The sequence below is a fragment of the Chelon labrosus genome (genome assembly GCF_963514085.1).
Source record: "Chelon labrosus genome assembly, chromosome: 22".
In the NCBI taxonomy this organism is placed as follows: Eukaryota; Metazoa; Chordata; class Actinopteri; order Mugiliformes; family Mugilidae; genus Chelon; species Chelon labrosus.
Genome location: NC_140355.1, coordinates 19,896,849 through 19,920,116, shown reverse-complemented (window position 1 = coordinate 19,920,116; position 23,268 = coordinate 19,896,849). Strand labels below are relative to the sequence as shown.

General features: G+C 43.9%; 1 protein-coding gene across 4 annotated transcripts in view; it reads right to left on the bottom strand.

Moving 5' to 3' along the window:
* The window catches only part of erbin (erbb2 interacting protein), a 52,965-nt gene that overhangs the window by 9,816 nt on the left and 19,881 nt on the right, over positions 1–23,268 (bottom strand). For all 4 annotated transcript variants that reach the window (XM_084572058.1, XM_084572057.1, XM_084572056.1 and 1 more), the window contains 14 exons: positions 16,322–16,516; positions 16,054–16,171; positions 13,096–13,174; positions 12,901–12,990; positions 11,522–11,578; positions 8,895–8,958; positions 8,562–8,636; positions 7,924–8,068; positions 7,150–7,222; positions 4,199–4,328; positions 3,955–4,070; positions 3,558–3,627; positions 2,227–2,326; positions 777–898 (listed from right to left, as the gene is read on the bottom strand). In XM_084572058.1, coding sequence (XP_084428184.1) covers positions 777–898; positions 2,227–2,326; positions 3,558–3,627; positions 3,955–4,070; positions 4,199–4,328; positions 7,150–7,222; positions 7,924–8,068; positions 8,562–8,636; positions 8,895–8,958; positions 11,522–11,578; positions 12,901–12,990; positions 13,096–13,174; positions 16,054–16,171; positions 16,322–16,507 — 1,425 coding nt within the window. In that variant the 5' untranslated portion in view covers positions 16,508–16,516. The remainder of the gene's footprint in view (positions 1–776; positions 899–2,226; positions 2,327–3,557; positions 3,628–3,954; positions 4,071–4,198; positions 4,329–7,149; positions 7,223–7,923; positions 8,069–8,561; positions 8,637–8,894; positions 8,959–11,521; positions 11,579–12,900; positions 12,991–13,095; positions 13,175–16,053; positions 16,172–16,321; positions 16,517–23,268) is intronic.

The following is a 23,268-nucleotide window of genomic DNA, read 5'->3' as shown; positions in this document are numbered from 1 at the left end:
AGTAACTAAATCAGAAGATTAATGGATACTGAAATCATCCTTAGCTGTTGCCCTGTCTGTTTGCAAGACTGGGAGATGTCCACCCAGATGCAGCATTAACCATCATGTGCCCACGCTAATCAGAACAGATTGATGTGATCAGAAGGAGTTTTAAATCAGATTAGGATGAGTTCAATAGGAAAATATCAGCTCCTAATAACCATGTAAACACTTGATCTGATTGTTTCTCTCTAGTTGGAATACATCCAGTCTCTCTGAGCATGTTTACTCCAAGTGGGATACAAAAAAATAAAAAATTCCAGGAGGGATTAAAAGATGGAGGCAGAAAAACAAACTCCGATTAATGTGGCTCCATCTTGATCTCCGTCTTCTTCTATTGAATGAATTCAGAGTTGTCAACAAAGACTGGATGCTCCACAGAGCTCCACCTTACCAGACCATTTTATTTAGCGTCCATGTAAACTGTTACTGTGAAATGATTTCAACTGGGTTAAAGAAATATCTTCTGCAACCTGATTTAAGAAATCAATCAGTGTTAATGTGAATATTCCTTTAAAGGTATCAGGCTAGATTAATATCCCTCTCCTACCTTTTATTACAAATGCTGCAGAACACAGCAAACGAGAGATTTTGCACATGACACAACAACAACAAAGGGGGGGAAGATTTGTTGCCGAGAAATACTTCAGAGGCGTTTCGTCAAATCATGTCACCGCTGCTGTTGTTGTTTGCTCATTTCCCAGTTAAGTGAACAGAAACAAATGAGTGCAACTAACCCTCGGGGGCGTTTCTCTCTCATCCTTGTCCTCGTCGCACTCGAAGGCCACCTGAGCTCTGTGTTTGCGCTGCTCCTCCCACAGAGCCGGGTTGAAGCTCTCGGAGTCGGAGTTCTGGATGTCTGCAATCAGATTTGTTTATTATTTTTAATTAAAGTTCTCTTTGGGCATACCCCATCCCTCCTCCCCACCCCGACGACTGTGATCGCTTCATACACGTTTGACCACAAGGTGGCGCACAGACAACAGGGAGGCATGCCAGTAAACTGAAGGGAGCTGTGGAGGAACTTGCAAATCAGGAGTTAACCCCTTGAACTTCAAAACAACCCAACAAAAAGCATGTCACTTTTCCACTGTCGCTTCTGTAGAACTGTTACACGTTTGCAAGAGGGAAATAAGACGATTGCGGCCGTGAGAATAGTTTCATGTCTGTGTAGGAAGTTTCGCTTTCGTTAAAATATTAAAGCGTTGCCAAACTTCGCTCTGTCGTGCCCGTAGTCGGTGAACGGTGTAAAATAAACGCGTGCCAAAGTTCATTTGAGCACAGACATGCACAGAGACAATCATTTAAAGCTGCTGCTGACACGTCAAAGTGCCAATCAGTGTGGTTTCCTGTGTTAAAAGCTCCTAGCCCCTTGATTTAGAAACGCAAGAGAAACCCCAGTGTGTACAGAGTGCTCCGTACCATGTGGCTAAATCTTTTGATAAGCTCAATTTGGTTCTCGGTCAACATCAGCTGAGGGCAGATCGTATCAAGAACTCTGGTTCAACTTAACACGCCATGGCGGAGCGTGAATGCACAGTGGATAATATGAGTCACCCGGTGAGAGTGTGTGTGTGTGTGTGTGTGTCTGTGTGTGTGTGTGTGTGTGTGTGTGTGTGTGTGTGCGCTTTCCGTATCAACAAGTTGTAAAATATAATAACTGCAGTCAGGTTGTGACGAATTCCAGCTTCCCAGGAAAACACGAGGGAAACAGACGAAGCTCTTTCGGTCGATTAACGGGGACAATGTAATAAAGGAGACGATTAGCGAACAGAAAAAGGCTTTCTTTGTGGTGCGACATCTCTGACGTCGACTCCAAAAACCCAAGGTGTTGACTAATGGGCGTTTCGCGTACATCTTAACCCGCTAATTACTCCCAAGCTTAGGTGCAACGGGGTCAGAGCTAGCTCTCTAGTGTAACAAGAAACCAAACTAAACAAACAGATGCTTGACAAGGAGACGGCAACTAGAGTTTCTGGTGCGGCCTCGGTCTCAGGTGGCGGGGATAAAATATGCATTTAGGGATCCCGGTAGCGCAGGTTTTGTAGCGAGGATAGAGATGGTACTTGTAGTCTTTGTGACGGCGAAGTTCATCCAGAAAAACTCAACCTGATTAGCGGAGACGTTCTGCCAAATGACTCATGCATGAATATAAAAGAGGAGCTTTTTTGTGTGCAGGGTACTCACAGTCCTCCGTCCTGGTTTGCTGGGGGAACATGTAGTTGGTCAGCACGGTTTTGCGAGTCTCGGCAACCTCCTCTTTCTGGAGAGGGATCAGGGGCTTCGACTGTGGGGGAGACAAAAAAAAAAAAAAGTAGGTTTGAGTGTGCTATCTGCAAGTCAGCTTCTCTGAGAGAGTCCCGGAGTTTCTCGGCTTCGCTCTGCGGCGTGGCAAATAAAGAAAAGGAAAGAAAACCTTTTTTATTGATTTATTTATACGTTGACTTGTAGGAGACAAGTAATGAAAGACAAGCGGTCCCTTAATGGGCATCCCACAGACACCTGATCAGTTTGGGATCTAGTGAATTTGGAGGCCAGGTCAACACCTTGTGTTGTTTTTTGAGTTGTTCCTAAAGTGTTTTTGTGTGTGTGTCTGTGTCATTGCTGTTGCCATCAAGGAGTGTCATTGCCATGGGGTAGGGGGTGCCTGGTCTGGTCTAGGTGGGTGCTACATGTCTACTAGGCGGACAGCGAGAAGAGCTGAAATAGGAAATCACGACCTGGCAGAAATCTCCAAAACATGGCATCTTGAGAACATGAAAAACGGTCGAGATGTCTAAAAAAATAACCACAGGTGAGAGGAAAACCATGTATATTTAATTTTGGGGGTCACTTTAACAGGCCCCCGAGGCCAGGACAGCATAGACGAGGGCTCCACGGCTGATTCTACAGTTTTTCCTGCAGCATTTTGAAACGGCTGCAGTTTTCCAGGAACAATATTTCAAGGCATTTGAGCTTCGGAGGAGTCCAGCCAGGAGGAGGTAAAGGCATGAATAATTGATTTGAGTGCAGCAAGAGTCAGACTGAAATTTGGAAATATTTTATAAGTTGGACAAAGCAAACACTGCGCTGCACGAATACAGGCCCGCAGAGTCTTCTCACACCTTATCGTGCCATAGCATACTGAAACCTCTCCCGCTAACCAAATGTTTCCACCTCTAACAGGCTCGTCTTCTGTCAGGGGGGGCTGTGTCAAGCTCAAATTGCAAGAATTTCGCAATCACTCTTCCACGTTTATTGTCTAGAATACCACTCTGCTCTCCGTAAACAAGCCTCAAAGGCAAAGACAAGGTTTTCTGACAAAGAGTTTAAGGTGTCACCGAGTCTGACCCGCATTGCCATTTGGCATGTTTAGCTCAAATGTCCTGGAAGTGGTTTACTGCATATTAGATGCGCTTTCCTGTGAGCTCCATGGCCTGGCTTCTTCGTTTACAGCCAAAATTGCGGCGAGTCACGTAGGCCGCCGCCATTGTGGTCGCCTTCTGCTAGACCTTTATGCATAATACACGCGGCCTTACCTGATTCTCAGACAGCCACATCGCAGTCATCTCGCTAAGTTTAGTGAAGCTGTAGGGAAGGTTCCTCAACCTGCAGCGGCAACAGAAAAAAAAAAAAGGTCACATATGATGTCAAATAAATCACAAAACTGATTAAGATATCAATCAGGGCTTTGAAAAACAACAAAAATTACTGCAAGTAGTGGTAGTTTTTTGTGTTATTGACTAATCAGCTGATAATTTCCATGTTTAATTGATATAAGGACACTATAACATATAATAAAAAGTAGTATTTCTCAAATAGATGACCCACTAAATCTTCACAGTTCAGACTTTAGAGCCAGGAAGTGGTTTTAACTGGACTTAAAAAAAATTCTATATTTGACCCTCTTCATGCATGCAACCCGTCCAGACTCACTTGTTGTTGCTGAGATTGATGACTTTCAGCTTCGTCATGTCACCCATCTCCTCAGGCAAAGACTCCAGCTTGTTGGAATGTAGAAACAGCACGGTTGCATTCTTCCAGTTGCCCATCTGCGCGCGTGGGGGGAGAAAACAAACCCAAGGACTCAGCCACAAGACGAGACAAGACAACGCCGGCCGTTGTAGACCGAGCACGCGGACAGGCGGATATATTCAGGGCCGCTGATGCGAACGCTCACCTCGGGGGGAAGCTGGGAGAGGAAGTTGTGATCGGCGGCGAAGGTTCGGATGTTGACGCACTGGCCGAGGGAAGAGGGCAAGGATTCGATCTCGTTGAAACTGCAGTCCAGCTCATCTATAGACGTCAGCCTGACACAGAGATAACACGATTAAAGTACGAATAGAGTGCACAATATAAGTTACAGAAGGTTTGCTAGGGAACACACCATTTCTCAGTGTTAATAATACTGCGTGCATATAACCTTTTTCGCAGGCCGCCGCTCATGTGAAGCTACAAACCAACACCTGACCCTGCTGCTGCCAAGTGACAGACATGACACTTTATAAATCAAAGCTGCTGTGCTGGCCCAAGCCGCGAACCTCTGATGCTGAAAAAGGGAAGTTCACGCTGAGGTGTAGTTCCTAACACGGCCACTCGAGGCAGGCTCCAAATAGAAGTCAATGCCCACAAACCACAGGTGTCAAACATACGGCACCGCGGGCAAAAAGCGGCCCATCGGAGGGTCTAATCTGGCCTGAAAATTAAAATTAACGCTGCAACTCTTCAATAAAACAAACTGCTAGCCCTAATTTGTCCACTGTTTTGGAAAGAGAACACAACACTGAGACCCAGGACTATTATGTTACTGGTCTGGCCCGCTGGCCTGTCATAGATACTCAATGTTAAAATGTCAAACTGGACAGAAGAATCCATATTATTGCACATCATCACTTATCCTTCCAATGTATTTCTATTTCTATTTCTATATATTCAAATCTTGTATATTTTTTTTGCTTATACCAGTGGTTCCCAAAGTGGGGGGCGCGACCCCCAGGGGGGGCGCAGAGCCAATTTCTCAGGACTCCCACGGGTCACAGTATTCCCACGGGAGTCAATTTCACTGTTGGTAACGTGATCGGGACAGGATAGAGGAAATAATCAACGGGAGCGGGCGGGACCGGGACGGAGGACGGAGCTTAAATAAAAAAAAATGACGCTGCAATGCGGTGAGTGCGCCCAGCTTTAGATAACGACATAGGGACCAGGACGGGATTTGGGAGTCTTTCTCTTGGGATTTTGCGGGACAGGATTTTTCACGTGGTCGGGATATAACGGGAGTATTTCTGTGGGCTCGGGATGGGATGGGAGCGACAATTGATTCCCGTGTCACCCTCTAGATCAGGAACTCATTTTAGTTCGGGGGCCACATACAGACCAATTTGATCTCAAGCGGGCCAGATCAGTAGCATAACAGCATAATAACCTACAAGTAACAACAACTCCAAGTTTTTACCATTTGTTTTGTGCAAAGAAGAAAAGTTAATTAGAAGAATTTGTTTAAATTTAATAAACTATCTTTAAAAGAATGAGTGCAATTTGGGCACATTGCCGTCTGCTGTTTAGTCCTGGGTCTCAGTGTTACGTTCTGTCCATTTCTCTGACTAAAACAGTGGACAAATTAGGGACAGCGGTTATTTTCATTGAAAGATTGCAGTCTTCTATGTCATTTTTGCACTTTTTTGCAAATTCATACTGATTAGATCCTCTGGTGGGCCACTTTTGGCCCCCGGGCCGTATGTTTGACACCTGTACTCTAGATGGAATGAATGAATCAGTAAAGGACACTGCTAGCGAGGGGGCGTGAAGATTTTCTTATGCACCAAAGGGGGCCCAGCAGAGAAAGTTTGGGAACCACTGGCTTATACTATTGCCTTTTATTTATGTATTCACCTTTTTATTTTATTTTAATCTTTTTAATGTGCAATCGAGCTACTGTGACCAAGTCAATGAAGTCTATCCAGGTCTAGGTGTAAGTCTAAGTAATATAGTAATATACATGATTAGTAAAAAAATTCAAATTACATCAAGGCTCACTTAAAGTCATGCATGATTAAGTGTCGCCGTGGTAACGCACACGTTCAAACACACCAGAGAACAACAGGAACTGAGATCAACTTTTACAGACACCACACAGGGTGCAAGTACAACACTTGACGCGTCCCAAAAGCTTCGTGGGACATAATTTATTTAAAATACGGCAACATTTAAAAACCTGCAGCCAGAGATTTCTGCTGAATAAAAAAGAAAATATATTTATATATATATGTGTCTGTGAATGCATTCAGGGGATTTGTATGAACGAAAAAGGAAGTCTGACCTCGAGGACAGCTAATGTGTTGCTGCGCCATCAAACTCCAAAACAAAACCGGATTTGACCCTCTGCTTGCCGAATACAAAAGTAGAGGGGGAAACAACACGGTGCATCTGCAGCGCGCTGAATAAAATAAATAAATCAGCTACATATAAGTGGGGGGGAAAAAATATATAATAAATGAGCTCGCCAAAGCGAAAATCCTTGGCATGGGATTAAGCTTAATCATGAGCTTTGTGACATAATCTGTGTCAGAGTACACAAGGAGACTCGTTCTACCATAAGGGATAATTGATGCTGTTTGGAAACAATAAGCAAAACTGTGCAGCTGCAGTTTTATTGGTCAGTTAACACATATTTGTCTCTCTCACAGATGCTGGAGCGGACTAATTAAATAAAGAAGGAGGTTTATCTTTGCGCCGTGTCACGCGACAAGAGAGTCTGAGGGGCTCACCTGTCGGACAAAAGGTCTGATTTAATCTGTCGGTGTTGTGACTGAGGGTCATTAAGCCGAGGATTACCGCGAGCCCCTCCGCAATAACGCAAAACATAAATCAGCTCGGCGTGACATTCAATTACTGCCCGTTCAGTCTTCATAATCAGTGCCCATTACCAGCTTACTCAATACCATCAGCAATCGGACCAAAACAAATAAATCACCGGGACACATTATGTTTTTACGGGAATATCTGATTTATCCAGACAGACGTTCTATGAGATCAGTGGAGCGCGGATAAAAAAAATAAAATAATCCACGCTGATCTCGGGGGGGGGGGGGGTTTATTTGGGCCGATATCAAAAAACAAAAAAACGCTCACCCTCCGATGGAGTCGGGCAAGTAGATCAGCTGGTTCTCGTCCACTTTGAGGGCGGTCAGTTTCTTCAAGGAGCCTAAAAATGACAAGAGAGGAGGGGAATCGGGAAACGGGATGATTGGATTAGAGAGATGAATACAGCAGCTCAGGGCAGGGTATTGACTATCGCTTGCCGCTGCAGCCACAGAGAGGAGCATCCATTATAGCAGGTAATTAGATTCATTCATAAGGTCATCGATACAGTAATAGGTTCGGTAGTAATCAACCCTGATATCGACAGCAGTGGACTCATCTGATTTCATTAGGCTGGGTTGGCCACAGGGGATGAAAACAAGTCGGTAATTATTAATACAATAAGAATCGTAAAAAACAAAGTCTCGTCAACAGTTTTATGCAAATTTTATTCCTTTAAGTTCCTCCCATTTGTTTCCATCCGTGCATGAAGAACATGTTTTACTTGCAGTCATTTGTAGAGAATCTTTTAGTTGAATCTTGCGGCACGACTACTGCTGCTCTGTGCACCTCTGAGACTATACTGCATGCCATAAAACAGCTGATTACTCCCTCTTCTGTTATGAATATTTAAAGAACGATATATATATATATATTTTTTTTAAGATGTTTACTGTTTGTGAAAATGTCTTTTAGCTACATGGAAATTAGATCACGGAAACCCAGAGGATTAGGCCGAGGAATTAAAAATAAATTAGCTAAAAACAGCTAAAAGATGGATTATTGGTGTAAGACGTGTGTTCGTGTCTGAGCTGTGATCTTCACCGATGGAGCCGGGCAGCTGCGTGAGGGCGTTGTTGGAGAGCAGGAGGTCCTGCAGGCTATCGCAGCCGCAGATCTGCTCGTCCACCATCTCCAGGTTGTTCTTCGACACGTCCAGATAGACGAGCTGTTTCAGCGTCCCCAGCATCTGGACAGATAGAATAAAATAAAAAAAGGAGACGTTATACATCATCGCAAAAGCCGCGAGGTGGAAGCGTCTTAGACGTGATGTTATTCTAAAAAAAGTATATGAAGGAAAACAGTTCCCGCTTTTTGGTTTAATATGATTAATGGCTATCACTGCTTACAGAAGGCCAGACTGTGATTACAGCCGATGCCGCTGAAATGCTGGCAGCAGAACTAATGCTTTAATTATGACCCAGTTACAAACAAGCTGGGCATTTGGATGGGAAAAAAAATTATCCCGTGTACCAAACTCTGACTGTTCACGCTGCATTATTCATTACGTTTAAGGAAAATAACGACTTGACAGCTGCAGATGTGTTTTCTAATTGCTATCAGAGCATCTGCAAAAGTCTGCAGTTTTTTTGAGGGGGCGTTTTCAAGCTGCAGCTCGCTCCTTGCAGGTTTTCGGTGACGTAAACTGCAGTTGGTTGTATATGAATGACAGTAAATTATACCCCAGGTAAAAACGTCAGCCTGTTCCCGTCCATCCACAGCTCCTTGATTCCAGACAGCTGCTCCAACACCTCAGGCTACAGGAGGAGAGAGGAGAGAGGAGAGAGAGGAGGTTAAGTGGCAGAGTTGTATATGTGAGAGAGTGCCTGCTCGGTGCATGTATTTACTGCACGGTGATCATGATGAGCACTCAAAAACAGAGCTTTCTTTTAAAAAGAAAAATGAAGGAGAAGCTGATAAATGAACGAGGAGGAGGAGGAGGAGGAGGAGGAGGAGGAGAGGTCACCAAGAGAGGTAGAGAGCCCTGGAGCTCTGACAGACAGACACATACTCACCACTTCAGTGAACTCATTACTCCCCAGGTCCAATCTCTCCAGCTGTGTGAGCTTCTGCATGCTTCTGTAGACACACAGGGAGTCACAAATAAATATAAATAAATAAATAAATAAATAAATAATAAAGCAGGGAGAACATCAAGCCACAAACATGTGATGAAAATTGTGTTGGAATTTCAGAAATCCCCCGTGAAGCTATGTGGGCCACGTGCTTCAAAAAGCAAGCCTTTCATTTTTCTGTCATGTTGTATTTTGAATAGCGTATATATATTTATATATTTATATACGTGTGGGCCTCCTTTCCCCCCACACACACCGAATAATTTGATGAGGAAATAAATACCTTTTAGAGCTCAGGCGTGACAGAAATATGCTTTGAATAATGGAAAATGTGACACGTGCGCTAGCCCCTAAGCCTCGCGCCGCGGTTCCCTCGCTCCACATTCAGGTCACAGGCTCACGTTCAGTGCTACGCCGTCAACAAGCAAATAATAATAATAAAAAGAAACAGGAAAGAGAAGCTAAAGCTAAAAGTTGACATGACCAAAACAAAGTCAGTCTCAGTAAGGGAGAGGCTTCTGGTCTTAGATATGGACTTGCAAATGTTTTCGCGAGATTGAATCACACATGTTTGACAAAAGAGACCATGAAAGGGGGTAAAACGGAGATCCTATGTTGACCCATCCACAGCGGGGGTGAACTTTGTCTCCTTAAAACACGAGTCGGTGCAGGAATGGAAACCTGAGGAGTCTGTTTTGGTTTTCAGGTGCCCCTCATAAAACAAGAATGTCAAGAAGCACGGCGCAAATTATAAATACAAGATTTAAACTCCTTGGTGATTCCGCCTAATGTGAAAATCGTGACTACTAAACCGGGCATTTTGCCGGCTTTGTCACATTCTTACGTCAAAGTTGGCAAGAACAACAGAGGGAGTAAGAATGAGCTGCGCTGGCTCGTCTAGAAGGTGAGTGCTCCGAGGCTTATGACCCCCACGGTGTGAAGAACACAGCAGCCTTCTTAGAAATACAGAGGAACGTTTGGTTTATGCATGTGCACGGTGTGCGTCTATACACTGGGAAGGGGAGGGGAGGGTGGGCATCGCTTTCTATACGGAAGCCCCTGAAAAGACTTCTACGGCGCCCCCTTTGTGCATGAACACATTTGTTTACATCCCAGAGATGCTTGCGCGTTGCTCTGGCGACGTTCCCGATCATTAGTCCCTTTCTTTGTCGGGGCTCCAGGCTTTAACAGGTCTGGCCTCTGTCACGTAAACACAACGAGAAGAGAGGATCCGCTCCGAGCTCCAGCACTGACTGCACTGCACTTTATACACCGGCTGGCACGTCAGTCAAAAAAATAAAAATAAAGAGAAAGAGAGAGATAACAAAAGGAAACTCAGCAAGTAGGAAAAAGGCAGACGTTCGCAGAGGAAATGGGAAAGACAGCGAGCGAAGCATGATGGGGAAAAGAAAAGACAGCACAAGGCAGCAAGTAACTTCCTTCACGATCACCTGGAGCCTTCTCTAATATTTGTGGAGCTTTTATAGTCTCCCAGTGGCCCTTTTACTTTCTCTAATGGTGAAATAACCCTCGCCACTGTCTCAGCAGAGGATTATAAAACCTGTCACAGCAAGCGGCCAAGAGAAGGGGGCTCTTATGTAACACAGTGGAATTTAATACTTCACTTTGAGAGCTGGAGACAGAGTCTAGCACAAAAAAAAAAAAAAATAAATAAAAAAACAGAGGCAGGATGGAGGACAGTGAATCGTCGTAAGTAAATCGTGTAAGGGGGAGGGAGGCGGCGAGGAGGACGTCTGGGTAAAAACTCTTGACACGCTTCGTGACACATGAATGTCCTCTGCTCCTCTGTGTGTCTGTTGTGTGGACAATTGCTCTCCATCCTTTTCATTTCAGTGCTCCTCCATCCGTATTATTGCACATAATCATTTATATTCGGATGCATATATAGTGTATATTTACTTCTGTTTCTATTTATTGAAAATTTGTACGTATGCAAATCTTGTACATTTGTGGATTATACTATAAGTTATTTCATTTACTATAATAATAGTAATAATTCTACATAAGTTAAATAATAATAATAATAATAATAATAATAATTCTACATAAGTTAAATAATAATAATAATAAATATAATAATAATAATTTTACATAAGTTAAATAATAATAATTTTACATAAGTTAAATAATAATAATAAATATAATAATAATATAATAATTCTGCATAAGTTAAATAATAATAATAAATATAATAATAATAATAATTCTACATAAGTTAAATAATGATAATTCTGCATAAGTTAATTAATAATAATACAATTTTTACACAAGTTAAACAATAATAATAATAATAATCCTTCATAAGTTAAACTATAATAATTATAATAATTAATAATAATAATAATTAAACTTTTTATTATAACTTATTATAAATTAAATTAAATTAAATTATAATTCTGTCTTACATCCATTTTTTCTTTTTACTAGTGGCATTTAAGAGCAATTTATTATGTGCAACTCATCTGTGACCAAGCAACTTCCCTTGTGGATCATTAAAGTCTAAAATGTGTAAGTAAAAAAAAAACAAACAAAAAAACAACACCTACTTTGGCAACATCTTCAACTGGTTCTCCCTCAGCTCCAAGATCTGCAGCTTGGTCAACCTGCAACCAGCAAAAAAAAAAAAAAAAAAACACATGTCAGTGTCACAATTACTACTTTGGTATTTCACACAACAAACCTAAACATCCTCTGGCATTTTAAGTGCTAATAAGGAAGTTGGCAAACAGAACAGACAGGAGGTGGGGGCCGACGGTGACGTGAGAGCCTCACGTTACATGTTTTGTGTAATCAGAAGGTAGAACACCGACTGTTGTGTAAACTGGGAATGGTAAAAGCCGTGACTAATCACGCTGGTCGGATGGCCTTTAATGAAACACATCTTGAAGTCACGTTTATGAAACAGGAAGTACACCGAAAGAATAAACTGACATCAATAAATACGATTTTAAACACTGTAGGGTCACTGGCTCCAAGTGCCAAAGTGCTCACTACTCTTTGAGTGTTAAAAGCACAGAACTACGTCCTTCTACACCGATCAGTCATAACATTATGACCACCTTCCTAATAATGTGTAGGTCTCCCTTGTGGTGACTCATCAGAGGGTGGACATTAAGGGGGGCCTTTGAGGGGAGGGGCATCTATGGATCATCCCACAGATACTTGATCAGTTTGGGATCTAGTGAATTTGGAGGCCAGGTCAACACCTTGTGCTGTTCTTCTTTTAGTTGTTCCTAAAGCGTTTTTGTGGCTGCATCCTGCTGGGAATGGCTGCTGCCATCAAGGAGTGTCATTGCTATGGGGTGGGGGTGCCTGGTCTGGTCTAGGTGGGTGCTACATGTCTAAGTAACATCCACATGAATGAATGTCAGGTCCAAAAGTTTCCCAGCAGAACACTGAACTGTCAATGTTTATTAATGTTATTTACTTCTCCCATCAGTGGTCATAATGTAGTGGCTGACAGGTGCATGTGATTCCTGAAGCGCTTTTGTGTGTGGGTTCGGTTTTCATTACGACAACCTAGGTGAGAGAGCATCCTTAACCACAACCTTTGTGAGGGAACATGCAACAGGATCTGATTGATTCTACAATAAGCGCCGCTGCTATTAGAAGAGAGCGAGCTTTCAAACGCTTTCCTCTGCAGGTGCTTCTTGTTCTAAATGTCAGACGGTTTTAATGTTGTGGCAGATCAGTGTATATTATATAAAAAAAATTCCTCCACTTCTCAGTGTCAGTTTCACTCTACTGTTTGTCTAACCAGAGGTACATTATTTGCCTGTCAGTGTCATGACCCCATCAACTACAGCGTGTGGCTTTACAACAATGCATACACTTAAAACCACAGGCTTCCTGAGCATCTTGTACTACAAACAATTTCCTTTCTGATCCAAACAGCAGAACAGAACAGAGCAGAGCAGAACCTGACCTGCCAAAGCTGGCTGGTAAGAACTCCAGGAAGGCATCGTTCAGGTAGAGCTGCGTCAGACTCAGGAGCTGAGTGAAGCCTTCTGGGAGCCTGACGAGACAAAAACATCACTCAGACGTGCACAGAGCAGCACACTTCAGCATTCATTATGCAACACTAAGTCAAAATGTAGATTATCAGGAGAGCTGTACTCACTTGGATATAGGATTCACGCTGGCTTCTACAATAGCGAGGACTTTGCAGTTCTTGATGTTTTCTGGAAACTCCTGGATACCTAGATAAGAGTAAGACGCAGTGGTTTGCTAATTAACTCCACATCCGTATGTTGTATCTCAACTCTTCTTATTACCGCTGACACAACATAAACGACTCCCGACAAAGTCAAACACATGAAGGGTAATGCGAAGCCATCTTGCTCGTGAAGCTCCGCGAATGTTAAACACAGGTAGACGGTTGAGTACAAGCAGGAGGGCTCTCCGTCTGAACTGTGTGTGCTCGGGGTACATTTTAAGAGCCGCTCTGCACCTTTCACTTTCTAAACAACCTCAGAGATGGGGCACTCGCCGTGACACGGTAAAAGAGCGGGAGAGGAAGAGGGGGGGAAAGGAAAAGAAGAAAACCCTCCGAGTGATGGCCTGCGAGTTCTCACCAAACATCCACGGCGTGAGAACCGCGGGAAAGAGGACGTGACCGAGCCGCGAGGTTTATTTCCACCCACTTTGTTTTGTGTCCACAACACTTAGCCCAGAGTGCTTTGTGCAGAGGGATAAGCTACTTATAACGTCGCCGCGGCACATGCGGCTCTGGTTCTTGAAAAACGCCACCACATCCTTCAACATTTGTTTAATCTGGGCCGCCTCTGTGATCATTAATTTATATTAGAGCTACCTTTTTAAACCTTTCTCTATCCATGAGGAGGGTTTTGCTGAGCGTGCATCCTTCTCTGTCCTGCTTCAAGGTTATGCGGTGATATCACCAACAGCAACCTGCAGTGTAATTATTTATTTATTTTTATTTTTTGAGAGGACAGTTGGGTTAATGTTAAAGCTCTTAAAGTGTGTTTTAGGTTTCCTATATTTCTATATTCACTCTCATTCGGAGCACTATGATTTCACCTTGAATCAGTTCGTGCTGATATGGCAATCAAGATAAAGTCCTCAATCTGGATGAGGATGGATTAGATTTTTATCGATTCCCTTATCAACTCCTGATCAGTTTTCTGTGTGGAAAAGGAAGTCCTACACGGTTTTCAAACCAGACCAAACGCTTCATTCCATATCATAACACAATCTGGATGCATATGGTGAAAACATGACAGACACAACTAGAACGATGAGTTTCACTTTCACAACAACAACGCCGCCGCCGCCGCCACGACGTTATCTAGACTAATTGCAACGTGTGAAAGTAATTCCGACTGGTTAGGAGTCTACCGTCTAGGTAATGAATGGGAGACAACGCAGCCTCGCGCTGACCGCAAACACCTTGTTTAGTGAAACGTATCCAAGCCTTTAACGGCTTCTTCCTCTCCGCGCTTCCTTGTCAAAGCATCTCACAAAAGGCGCAGAGTGGCGCTTCTCGTCAGAGGCATACAACTCCGATGAATCGTAACAATTTGGAAACAGTTTGTTAAGTCAGAACCGGTTTTTGATTCCCACGCCTCGGCTTCAGATTAGTCATCGTTTAGCAGGAAATTCGGATGTAAGGGAACCAGGAAATGATTAACAACATTTTTTTTTTTTTGCTCGACACCCTTCATTACCGATCAGGCATAACATTATGACCACCTTCCTAATATTGTGTAGGTCTCCTTTGTACCTCCAAAACAGTTGTGACTCATCAGAGAATGGACATGGACCTTCTGAGGGTGTCCTGTGGTGTCTGGGAACAGGATGTTGGTAGTGAGGGGGCCTTTGAGGGGAGGAGCCTCTGTGGATCATCCCACAGATACTTGATCAGTTTGGGATCTGGTGAATTTGGAGGCCAGGTCAACACCTTGTGCTGTTCTTCATGTTTTTTGAGTTGTTCCTAAAGCGTTTTTGTGGCTGCATCCTGCTGGGGATGGCTGCTGCCATCAAGGAGTGTCATTGCTATGGGGTGGGGGGAGGGGGGGTGCCTGGTCTGGTCTAGGTGGGTGCTACATGTCTAAGTAACATCCACACCAATGAATGCCAGGTCCAAAAGTTTCAGCAGAACACTAAACTGTCAAAAGATGGTTTAAATGTTATTTACTTCACCCATCAGTGGTCATAATGTAGTGGCTGACAGGTGCATGTGATTCCTGAAGCGCTTTTGTGTGTGGGTTCGGTTTTCATTACGACAACCTAGGTGAGAGAGCATCCTTAACCACAACCTTTGTGAGGGAACATGCAACAGGATCTTCTTGAAATACAGAAATATTTCAAACAGCACCTGATTGATTCTACAATAAGCGCCGCTGCTATTAGAAGAGAGCGAGCTTTCAAACGCTTTCCTCTGCAGGTGCTTCTTGTTCTAAATGTCAGACTAAAACGGCACCGACAGCGGAAAGTTCTCAACAAACAGGCAAAAAAAAAAAATTAAAAGGACTTCAAGTGGTATCGCTTTCAACGCTGCATCATCACAGCAGCAAAGGTCAAAACGTTGTCACTTCCCACTCTATTGAGCCGCTGACGAGACACTTGTGCCGTCACACGGTTTTGCGTGAGCTCAATGACGCTTGGTCTCGCTGCGTTTTGTCCGTGCCATTACGCAGCTCTGCAGAGGTAGTGTGTAACACATTGCAGGTCTGCTCTTGTCTCATTTTGTTATCCGTCACATCAGAGAGTTTGAGTAATGCAGCCCGGTGACGTAACACGAGGCAAACGAAACATGTTGTGGCGTTCTACCTCAGAATATCTCTCAAGCAATCTAAAAACAATATCGGTTACGCAACTATTTCCTGGCAACTTCATTCTTCTCGTTCTTCGCTGATTGATGTCAATAGCAGTCAGGGCAACACGACCAGGTAACCGAGCCGCTGGCTGTGGTCAGTGTCCGGGTATGAGCACGCACCTGACCTGACGCCACCATGTTCTGTGTGGCTCATTTAACCTGTCGTTAAAGCGTGATTACTTCCAACTTATTAGGAAGCGTTGAGACACTTAAAAACAAGAAGAGGTTATTCTTGCTTACTGTTTTTGCTGACATCAAGCTCCCTGAGATTGACGAGGTTTGCGATTGCTGCCGGCAACACTGTTAAGTCATTATCTGGCATGCTCAGTCGGTGGAGTAACTGGCAGTTAAACAGTTGCTGGAAGAAAGAGAGAAAAGGACAGTGAATTGATAATGTACAGTGATTCATGGTTGACCTATCGCATGCGCAGATTATTATCAAAGTTCAAGCGCATCATTGGAAATCCCTCAGCCACAAAGCGTTTCTATACGTCACGGTGTGCCGTACTTTAGGCAGCTCCTCGATCTGGTTGGCATCGAGGTAGAGTTCCTGCAGGGTCTTCTCAAAGCTAAAGATCTCCTTAGGAACGGTCTCCAGGCTGCAGTGGGAGTAGTCCAGCGATGTCACCGCCTCCTCCTCGCCCCGCAAGCAGCGGCACGGCACCAGACGAACAAACAAACTCCGCTTGGACATCCTCAGGCACTGGAGAGGGAAAACAGAGGCGTGTCAATGGAGAGTGCTCATCGTTAAACACACATGCAGCGTTTTAGTGCAGGGTAAAAATCACTTATTTTAGTGTTTCATTAATATTTAGAATAAAAACGACTCGTGTAACCACCTCAACCAGACCAGATTAGGATTGAGAGAGGTGCGGGGTAAACCTTTGATAACCCGTTCAGTAGGAAAATATTATCGGATGATCTGATCGTTCCTCTCTGGCTGGAATAAATCCATACTTTCTGAACTTGTTTGTCACATGTAGAGGGACGGAAATGCAGACCGTTAGAAAAGAGGCCAAAATATTGTCCATGTGAACGTAGACACTGTCAGATGTATCTGTCTAAAACACGTGGAGAATAATAGTTTAAACTTTGGAGAATTTCTATTTAAACCTCAGACTTCCCACCAGTCCCCTAGAACTGAAGAAGCTACTCGGATGATGAGTGGTGAAACGTCTTCTCAAAAAACTCTACACGTCCAGTTGCCTTTTTCGAACCTTTTTTGGATGTACCATGACCTGGATGACTGAGAACCTCCACAGACCTTTGTGGGTTTACCATTTCAACAAATTCGCCAGACTTAATTGTGATTTCTCAGAATGACAACGCTCAAACGCCAATATTTTGTACACGTTGTTGATGTTTATAATGGTTAATGCTTTGGCACATTCATTCATTCATTCATCTTCTGTAACCGCTTGTTCCTGTGAAGGGTTACGGGGGTTTCCTCGAGCCTATCCCAGCTGTCATTGGGCGAGAGGCGGGGTACACCCTGGACAGGTCTCCAGTCTATCTCAGGGCTAACACAGAGAGACAGACAACCATTCACACTCACACCTACGGCCAAATTAGAATCAACAATCAACCTAACCAGCATGTCTTTGGACGGTGGGAGGAAGCTGGAGTACCTGGAGAGAACCCACGCAGACACAGGGAGAACATGCAAACTCCACACAGAAAGGAACCAGTCGGCCCGGGACCTTCTCGCTGTGAGGCATCGGTGTATATTCCCCACTGCAAACGTCCCGGTTTCCGAAACATTTTTGCCGTTGCCCGCTCTCTGCAAGCCCGCTATCAGCACGTTGACTTTGGGGGTAAGAACCAAAGTTGTGGACGGAAAATCCCTGCAGCAAACTTTTGGGGAATTCAACCGATCTTCGCGTCAATCATGTTGCCTCAAAGTTGAGATCATTCCAACTTGTTGCCCACAAAAATCACATCGATGAAAGGTGTTTTGCCCCGTCATCGCTACAGCTTGATGATGGCCTAAGTTTGCTAAACCCTGCAGCAACTACTGCAAGTACAACAACGAGCAACGCCATTGTTGGAATTGACACACTACTTCATTAACGTGAACACAGCCGCCATTTTGAACCAACACAGCAAATCCACAGGTAAAGATGGTCTCCATGAAACGCACCATTTGAAATGCTAAACCCACATATTTACTCGTGGTACTGAAACATGCCGCTGCAGCATCAACAAAAAACAAAGAGTCAAGAACTTCTATGCAACATCGTCACCGTCGGTGCGATTGCATTCCTTCAAAATACAGAGATTTGAGTCTAACCTGAGCGTTAAAAACATTCCCTGTTTGAACCGACTTGTTATGGAGATTCGTGAAACACAGACTCTGACACAACACAGAATCAGGAAGAGTAGAAATAGCCCGGGTACTGCTTTCTTTGTTTACCTTTGCTTTGACTGCATCTAATAAATTTACGTTTCCTGGGAAGTTGCGTGAGGCTTTCCATTGTCGGACAGCTGAAAACAGAAATAAAATAAAATGCACCTCCGACTACGCTCTAAAGGTCACCGCAGCCCCAACGGTATCAGCAGATTTATTCCAGCTCTGTAGTGCAGATGCACTTCTATACAAGGACCTCTCAAAACAGCTGCGAGACGCATCGTGCAGCACAATCAATCCCATTATTTCTTCCGTGCCATATGCACTCACATTTGCATATACATTACAGCTATGAGTCACCATTCAGTGAATGAACGCTTGACGTAAACGACCAACATACGACTCCTGCGCTCGTGTTTCAACTTGAAGACTGACATGAAATGTATTTGTTTGGCTGTAATTCCGGTTTTTTCTTGAGGGTAAAAAGCTGCTTTCCACGACTAAATCCTCCATAGGTGTGAAAAATGAGTAGCTGCGTTTCTTCCCTGGTGTGCTGCATCCTCATTTGGGCAGAGGATAAAAATGAATTTAAAAAAAAGAGAAGCAGGCTGTGAATCAGCCATTATTTTGGAAAGCTTTGTCCTTGACTAGTTTTATCTAAAATGCTCTGCTCTCCTCTACCGCAGAAATAAAGAGAAAATCTTCTCAGCCCTCAAATCTGTTTGGGGAGAGATTAAAAAGTGGAGGAAGAGGGGAGGGGGAGTTGTAAACTACTGTAAGGGGTGTACATATACGTTTTTATAGCCTACGTCTAGGGGTCAACGACGAGGTTTTCACCATGTACAGCGCACACTATGGAATGTGGCCCCGGTCAACAGAGGCTTTGTTCTTCGGAGCATGTGGAGAATGCGACTTTGCCTCCCCCTTGTCTTAATCTGAGCGCTGCCACGGCGAAATAATCTCAGAATCCTTCATTCAGTGCCCGAGTGAGCTGCAAAACTGTGACCTAAACTCCCAGAACGAAGAGACGTTAGTATTAGATGTCGCTACGTGACAAACCTGTATGCAACTTTGCATATGCAAAGTAGATGGAGCTATTTTTCGAAGCTCTCCGGTTACACTTATTTACCTACAATAGTAGTATTCTTTATAATAAACATAGCTTTTTATTGTATAGCAGTAAAGTATGTGTTCCTGGGGGATGTTTCATCATCTGTCCAAAGTTGATATAAGGAGGAGCGGTCAAACTACTCCGCTATCTCCAACTCATTAATAATGGGTGTATGCATGCACACACACACACACACTCGCACGAGGTATGCACAACCGAGCGGCTGTCAGCCTCCCACACCATATCTGCTATAGAGGCAGGCAGCTCGTGTATAAATATTCTGAGTAATCTGGTCTATCACCAGAGGGGATGACAGAGGGCCTGGCTCCATTTACCCCGGGTGTGGATGACGCATGCTACGCACAGTGGGAGGACTGGAAGAGGAGGGGAGTGGGTTTAGAGAAGGGGGGGGAATAAAGGGGGTTAGCTGTGGGTTATTGTGAGGTATGCCAGAAAGTGTTTGTGTGTGTGTGTGTTTGTGTGTGTGAGGAGAATAGCTGTGGGGAGAAACGCAGCTCAGACGAGCAGGAAAGCAGTTTACCAAAGAAGATTGAGTGTGAATGCGCAGAACATGTCGGAGCTGGTGGAAGAATTAACTTGGGGCTGGGCGGGTCTCTAAAATAATATGAAACGACCACAAAAATCAGATGTGCTGGCAACATTACAGAAAGAGATGTTGCAGCTGTGGGAGAGGCTCTGCAGGGTTGTATTTAAGCACAACGCTGCTTTTAACTAAATGCTAGCGTGCTCGGAATGACAAAGCTCAAACGGCAATATCATTTTTTATATATGGTTAATGCTTTAGCACGTATTTGTAAATAAAATTAAAGCCCCGTTCACGTATTTAGTTCTCATCGACTTGTTGCAGACGGTTGGTCACTAGTAGATGCTCCAGGCTCTGGTTGCGTCTGTAACCCTCAAGTATATTTCCCACTACAGACATTTCCGAAACGTTTTAGCCGTCGCCGCTATCTATTTGAAAAGAAAACACCATCAATGACACTGCCACTCCATCTTGGTTCACTCAAAGCTTCAAGCCCGCTATCAGGGGGCTTTGGGGGGTAGGAACCATAGTTGTGGACGGTGTCTCCCTGCATTTTGGATTCGAATCATGTGTCAAACAACTACATCAGTTGCTTTTTTGCGCATCATTGCTACAACCCAACGTGTATATGTTTTTTTACGTATCCTAAGTTTGATATACCCTGCAGCTCTTTTGTTATCCCACAACTACTGCAAACACATCAGTGAGTCACGGCATTGCTGCTACTGACACACGACCACAATCCTGAATCAGTGCAGCAAATCCACAGGTAAAAAAATAAAAAATAAAAAACGGTCTCGGCTTGCTTCTGTTTTAATGTCGTTTTCTAAAAACCTGCAATAGCCGGTAATTTTGTGTTTTTAAGTTTTCATAGCATCACAAACAAACCCAAGGCCGCAAAACGGTTTCGGGTTTGAGAGCCGCAGACAGAAAAGTGAAGTAAGAGAGTGTTGAGACATTAACTCCCCAGAGGTTTTGTTGACAGTGACACAAATATACAACACAGGCAGCATTATTGCTTTAAAAAAACAAAGAGAGAGACAATTTTTATGTCAGCTGGATAGATGATAACCTCCTGAGTCAGGTATTTGTCCAATGCGTCACCTCCACGTCCTTCAAAACAACCATTACAGCAGTTTGTACCGCTGCTAACCACGCAAGTATAAACACTGTTTTCTAAACTGTGCATAATCAAGGTTACTTTTGCATAATACACAATAAACTGTTGATGTTCGAGAGTTTATTCACTGCTGCGCTGCTGCTGCTGCTACTACAAATGGCTACGGTTTCCCCTTTACTCTTTTCTTTTGTGTCATTTCTTTTTTTTTTTACTTCCTTATATAAGAATATTTTTTCCTGCAGGGAAAATGAAAAGAAATGGACTGTATAACTGGCTGCTAGGCTGCCTGTCTGGTTGGCTGAAGAATCCCCCAAAGAGTAATCTGGAAGGCAGCAGACTAATGAGAACCGGACTGCCCGCAACACAGATAGGCTTATCCAACTGACCTACATGTTACTGGAACGATGACTGACTTCACTCAACCAGCTTTTGTTCATCCGGAGCGTTTGACTTCCCGAAAAAAAAAATCAAGACATGCAAAAGAGATTTCCAGACATCTTAAGCTCTCGGCTGAGATTCGCTTTTTTTTTCTCTCTTAGCCTACTTATTTGAGCAAAAAGCACGGTAATACGTTCTTAGCCTGATGGCCGCAAAACTATTAAAGCCTTAAAAAATAAAAAAAAAAGCTCTAAACGGTGTCAGTTTACACAAACACTAGCTGCGTTTGTTCATGAATTACAGAATGTGTGGGCGTGTGTGAATGGTGGACATGTGACTCAGCAGCCTGGCAGTGATCCTCGTGGCTTTCTGTGAAACAGTGAATGAAATAGTCCAGAGGGGCAGGCAGGCAGGCAGGCAGGCAGGCAGGCAGACCCGGACGGCCACGGATTCCTATTTTGTTCCTCAACTCAAAGCCAGAAAACCACTTCCCTGTTGCAACCCTCTCCCCTGTAACTTAAGTGCCTCCTGGGTCCGAGCTGTTGCTATAGAGACTACGGTCAAGGGTAGAATCGGGTCTTCGACCCCCAACGTCATACACACACAGCTGAGCTCACTTATTAACTGCACATGTAGAAAACTATTGACAGATAAAAGCTGCACGGAAGTTGGTTTCGCAGTAAGGGAACCGTTACCGAAAGCAAATTCTGAAAGAGGCAGTCAGATCGCCCTCTAACTGCCGTTACACGCTTGTTTCATGTCTGTGCGAGCTCTCTAAAGGTCGTCGAGGTCTTCCTCTGTGGCTAACGAGGACTCACTACCCTCCGTCGAGTTTATCCAGAAGAGTGTGCAGGGTGCAAATAAGTACTTTCTAATGCGTCTCTACTTTAAAAACACCAGTTTCAGTTTAAACATCATTTGTTTGTTTGGCGCCCCTCATCACTGTGAATTGACACCGATCAGGCATATCATTATGACCACCTTCCTAGCATTACTTATACAGTCTGTTTACATTCTCCATGGATATTTTGGATAGTCATAACACTCATGGCATGGTAACTTGTATATACTTTGTATTTTGTATCTTGTTCTGTTTCTGTTTTTTTTTGCACCTTAAAATGTCTGTACTTGCACATTAAACTGCTCACTTGGGCCTTAAATTGCCCCCCCGGGGACAAATAAAGTTTTCTGAAACAGAATCTGAATCTGAATGAATTGTGTAGGTCTCGCTTGTTGCCTCCAAAACAGTTATGACTCACCGGAGAATGGACATGGGCCTTCTGAGGGCGTCCTGTGGCGTCTGGCACCAGGATGTTGTTAGTGGGGGGGGGGTCTTTGAGTGCTATGGGTTGAGGGGTGGGACCTCTGTGGATCATCCCACAGATCAGTTTTGGATCTAGTGAATTTGGAGGCCAGGTCAACACCTTGTAAAACCGTATTTTTTGTGTATGTGCCTGTGTCATGCTGCATCCTGCTGGGGATGGCTGCTGCCATCATGGAGTGTCATTGCTATGGGGTGGGGGATGGGGGGGGTGGGGGTGCCTGGTCTGGTCTAGGTGGGTGCTACATGTCTAAGTAACATCCACACCAATGAATGCCAGGTCCAAAAGTTTCCCAGGAGAACGTTGGATTGTCACAAGACGGTCGATGTTATTCACTTCACCTGTTAGTGGTCGTAATGTTGTGGCTGATAAGGCTACAAAATAACAGTAGAGCTAAAAGGGCACCTTTAACATAAATCAGTGTTGCCGTGTCTGCATGCGTCCGTGTGTGTCCTGGGTTAAGCGTAAACGCTCGACTGTAGCGAGCAGCTTGTGTTATTTATAGTACTCGTCTGGTTGATATGACAGAATGTGATTAGTGCGGGCTAGCTCTTGCCTTATGAAAGGAGCTTTTGATCCAGATTGCAGGAGGGCTGTTACAGGATTGCTGAGCCACGGCTGAATTTTTTATTT